This window comes from Montipora foliosa, chromosome 3, assembly GCF_036669935.1.
Source record: "Montipora foliosa isolate CH-2021 chromosome 3, ASM3666993v2, whole genome shotgun sequence".
Classification (NCBI taxonomy): domain Eukaryota; kingdom Metazoa; phylum Cnidaria; class Anthozoa; order Scleractinia; family Acroporidae; genus Montipora; species Montipora foliosa.
The window spans coordinates 63924714-63929713 of NC_090871.1; the positions used below are offsets into that span (position 1 = coordinate 63924714).

A 5000-nucleotide genomic window follows, 5' to 3' on the forward strand; every position below is an offset into this window, starting at 1 on the left:
ATACGTATTGTTAACACAGTACCATACATTCCTATATTTACAACATCATACCAAGTCAACACTTAAGGGACAATCAGCTTACAAACATAACTTACAATACGTGATACTGCGACGACGATAAACACTACATCATTAACACTAAAAGGTAACAAAATACTAAGACAAAAAAACGGAACAAACTAAGTCTAACTACAAAGATAAAGAATGGAAAATTCGGTCACAGTCCAGTTGTTTAAAACACGATTGAATTAATCCTTGGTTATTGTAAGCTTTGATTCGAGTTTCTTTACAACTTGTTAAAGGGTTTTTCAACGTATTGTTTTGGGGCCGTCTCGTTGCTGCCGTCGTCGTTGCAAAGGCACTCTATTTTAGGTTCAAGTTTGCTATACTGATGATTTTGTCACTGAAAGTGAATCTGTATTGTTTCAGGACGTCGACTTGAGGGATCTCAGAGCGCCACACAATTAATAGATGAGCAAGGCAATCTCTCACAGAAGATTAAAGTGATGAATATGTCGGCAACAACTATGGAAAGTAATCTTGAGGTATCCAATGCAGTTGATCTATCAGGACAACCAAAGGATGTTGACTGGGTTCCTGGGTTGGCCGATTATTCGCCTGTCTGGGAGGGTGACAAGACAAAACAACTGTCAGAAGAGGATTATACCCAGAGTCAGGGAAATATTCCCACAAAGCCCAGTCGACCCTTATATATAGGTCTTCCAGAGGAAATGCAAATCTTTGTCAACACTCCTGGTGGAATCATCACTTTAGAAGTCGGATCAAGTGATTCTGTTGAGAAAGTAAAGACGAATATTTTTGAGAAAAAAGGGATACCACCAGATCAGCAGGGACTCATGTTTGCTGGTGAGCAACTGAAAGATGACCGCACTCTAACTGACTACAACATTCAGAAGGAATCCACACTGCATTTGGTGTTACGACTCCGTGGTGATATGCAGATCTTTGTCAAAACGCTCACTGGTAAAACTATCCGTCTAGAAGTCGAGCGAAGCGAGTCTATTGAAAACGTGAAGACGAAAGTTTGGGTCAAAGAAGGGATACCACCCGACCAACAAAGACTTCTCTTTGGTGGCGAGCAACTGGAAGATGGCCGCACTCTAGCTGACTACAACATTCAGGAGGAATCCACACTGCATTTGGTGCATTTGGTGTTACCATTCCGTAGTGGTATGCAGATCCTTGTCAAAACGGTCACTGGTAAAACTATCCCTCTAGAAGTCGAGCTAAGCGATTCTGTTGAAAACGTGAAGACGAAAGTTTGGGACAAAGAAGGGATACCACCGGACCAACAAAGACTTCTCTTTGGTGGCGAGCATCTGGAAGATGGCCGCACTCTAGCCTCCTACAACATTCAGAAGGAATCCACACTGCATTTGGTGTTACGACTCCGTGGTGATATGCAGATCCCTGTCAAAACGCTCACTGGTAAAACTATCTCTCGCGAAGTCGAGCGAAGCGAGTCTATTGAAAACGTGAAGACGAAAGTTACGGACAAAGAAGGGATACCACCCGACCGACAAAGACTGATCTTTGGTGGCGAGCAACTGAAAGATGGCCGCACTCTAGCTGACTACAACATTCAGAAGGAATCCACACTGCATTTGGTGTCACCATTCCGTAGTGGTATGCAGATCTTTGTCAAAACGCTCACTGGCAAAAATTTCACTCTAGAAGTCGAGCCAAGCGAGTCTGTTGAAAATGTGAAGACGAAAGTTTGGGACAAAGAAGGGATACCACCCGACCAACAAAGACTTCTCTTTGGTGGCGAGCAACTGGAAGATGGCCGCACTCTAGCTGACTACAACATTCAGAAGGAATCCAGACTGCATTTGGTGTTACGACTCCGTGGTGATATGCAGATCCCTGTCAAAACGCTCACTGGTGAAACTATCCCTCTAGAAGTCGAGCCAAGCGAGTCTGTTGAAAACGTGAAGACGAAAGTTTGCGACAAAGAAGGGATACCACCCGACCAACAAAGACTGATCTTTGCTGGAGAGCAACTGGAAGATGGCCGCACTCTAGCTGACTACAACATTCAGGAAGAATCCACACTGCATTTGGTGTTACCATTCCGTAGTGGTATGCAGATCTTTGTCAAAACGCTTACTGGTAAAACTATCCCTCTAGAAGTCGAGCCAAGCGAGTCTGTTGAAAACGTGAAGACGAAAGTTTGGGACAAAGAAGGGATACCACCCGACCAACAAAGACTGATCTTTGCTGGCAAGCAACTGGAAGATGGCCGCACTCTAGCTGACTACAACATTCAGAAGGAATCCACACTGCATTTGGTGTTACGACTTCGTGGTGATATGCATATCTTTGTCAAAACGCTCACTGGTAAAACTTTCCCTCTAAAAGTCGAGCCAAGCGAGTCTGTTGAAAACGTGAAGACGAAAGTTGAGGGCAAAGAAGGGATACCACCCGACCAACAAATACTGATCTTTGGTGGCGAGCAACTGGAAGATGGCCGCACTCTAGCTGACTACAACATTCAGAAGGAATCCACACTGCGTTTGGTGTTACGACCCCGTGGTGATATGCATATCTTTATCAAAACGCTCCCTGGTAAAAGTTTCCCTCTAGAAGTCGAGCCAAGCGAGTCTGTTGAAAACGTGAAGACGAAAGTTTGGGACAGAGAAGGGATACCACCCCACCAACAACGATTTGTCTTTGCTGGCAAGCAACTGGAAGATGGCCGCACTCTAGCTGACTACAATATTCAGAAGGAATCCACCCTGCATCTGATATTGCGACTTCGTGATGGCATGCAAATTTTCGTAAAGTTGCTGAATGGAAAGCTGTTCACGTTAGAAGTGGAACCCGATGAGCTTATCGAGAACGTGAAGATGAAGATTCAGGACAAGGTAGGCATTTCCCCTGATGAACAGGAGCTTATTGGTGACGGGAGGAAGCTCGAGAATGGTCGAACTTTGCGTTACTACAATATTCAGAAAGATTTTACTTTGACCGTTGTTTTAGTCATGGACATTCGTGTAAAATTTCTATCAAGTGAAAGGGCATTACCGTTGGCAATCAAATCAAGCGATACAATCAGGGATCTGAAGAACATAATTCAAGCCCGAGAAGGATTTCTGGCTGAGAAACAGATTCTCATGTTTAATAGCGAGGAACTGAAAGATAGTTGCATCGTGGCAGACTACAACATTCAGAATGGCTCTCTCCTGTCCTTGGTCTTCCCGGAAAGCGATAGAGATCGAAAATGCGTTTTAAGTTAATTAATCAAAGAATAGATCACATTTCACAGAAAGCTGCAGAATCGTGATTTTCAAAGAGGTCAACTGAAATGTTTTAACGGTAAAATCCTTTATAAAATTCATTAATAATTCATGAAGGAGTAAGCCAGTCCAAAAATGCAATTTGAGTCACATTAATGTCACTGTAAACCCAATACAAACTGTAACTGTGTGAAAGCTCGGGAAGCGCTTGAAAAGGTAGCAAAACTGGGGTTTGTGAACTAATAATGAATTATTGCTCTCGAATAAGTATTCTGTATACTAATTAATACTAATTAGGTTATTAGTATTCTGTATGAACATCATACAGAATGTCCATAAAGTTCGCTCAGGTTTAAAATAACTATTTACAAGGCTATTTTTTTTTTTTAGAATACGAATAGATTCATTAACATTCGGTATAAGCTGATACAAAATACCACTGAAAACCTCCGTATCAAAGCAAAAAAAGGACGCAAAAACGACAGGCACACAAATGGGCCCGGTACAGTACTATAAATGTACATGTAAAATGTTCTTCATTTTATATCTGCTTCAGCAAAAGATTGTGCAAAAAAAAAGACAAACTTTAAATGATAATGTACATACTCTTGTATTTTTGTTCAGTTTTTTAAAATACACGTAATTACGAAGAATGACACTAATGAATATTTTTTTCTTCCCATTGTTTATTCGAAAAATACAAATGTTTGTCAGTTGACGTTAATGGTTGACCATTTCCAATAAACAATTGTACAAAGGTGCAATTGATTGTGCGTCTCCATGTAAATTGCATTATTATATGTTTCTAATACGCCATTGATTGCCATACTATGCAATCGATTTTATATTGGTGTTGATGATTAAGCATTGCGCGAGATTGAAAGTATATTTGTTATCTTTGATTGTCCAACGGTGTAATTGTTTATCCGTTAATTCATGCTATTGAATGTTAATACATATGCAAATAGCGTTATTGAAAGTTCGTTGGCGTTAATGAAGTTCGTGGAAGTGCTCATGAACGTATATTTGCCGTATAGTCTCAACTGTTGACGGAAATGAATGTATACTTTGGAATGCGTAAATGAACAGCAAAAGGTGTATTAACCGAGGCCTTTATTTCTTTACTCCCAAATGCTGTTCAACGCTGATATTCGACAAAACTTTACATTACAAGAAGTCAGTCTTGAAAAGCAAAATTAATAAAAAGAAACTTTCACCAAAATGTTGAAAACATGAAACAAAGGTTTACGCTAATCCTTGATTAAGTGAATCGGCTTTCGAACAACCGGGCCCTGTTTTATCACCTGAACGTTTTCCAATTTCTCCCACAAACTTCATCATCCAGAAATTTAAAAACAGAGGGGACAGTCGAGGGGACATTTGCGCGATGTCAATAGTTAGATCTTGAACTTCGGCCACCTTCTATAGTAGTCAAAGCCCAGCGATTCATTTGTCACGACTTGAGCGAGCACTTTGCCACTCCTTGAATATCTTTGCGCTCCATTTTGTACTATTTCTTGTATTTTGGGGACTAGTCCCTACCAACCAAGCTGCTTCTTCGTCTGCATTTTTCGGCCTTCGAAAACGAGATCCTTCCATGTTCGCAATCACTAGGGAATAAGTTTGGCATTCCTTGCATATCCGCTGCAATACGGTCGCTCATATTGTTAGTACATACTTGCAATACAAAACTAAACAACTACAAGATTTCTCAGTTATTTCTCGACCGAATGAACGAAA

General features: G+C 41.0%; 1 protein-coding gene across 2 annotated transcripts in view; it reads left to right on the forward strand.

Annotated features, from left to right (window-relative positions):
• LOC137997938 (polyubiquitin-C-like) overlaps positions 1 to 5000 on the forward strand; it is a 26537-nt gene that overhangs the window by 21531 nt on the left and 6 nt on the right. For both annotated transcript variants that reach the window (XM_068844268.1, XM_068844269.1), the window contains exon 4: positions 430 to 5000. This exon is cut by the window's right edge and continues 6 nt beyond it. In XM_068844268.1, the coding sequence (XP_068700369.1) occupies positions 430 to 3260 (2831 nt within the window). In that variant the 3' untranslated portion in view covers positions 3261 to 5000. The remainder of the gene's footprint in view (positions 1 to 429) is intronic.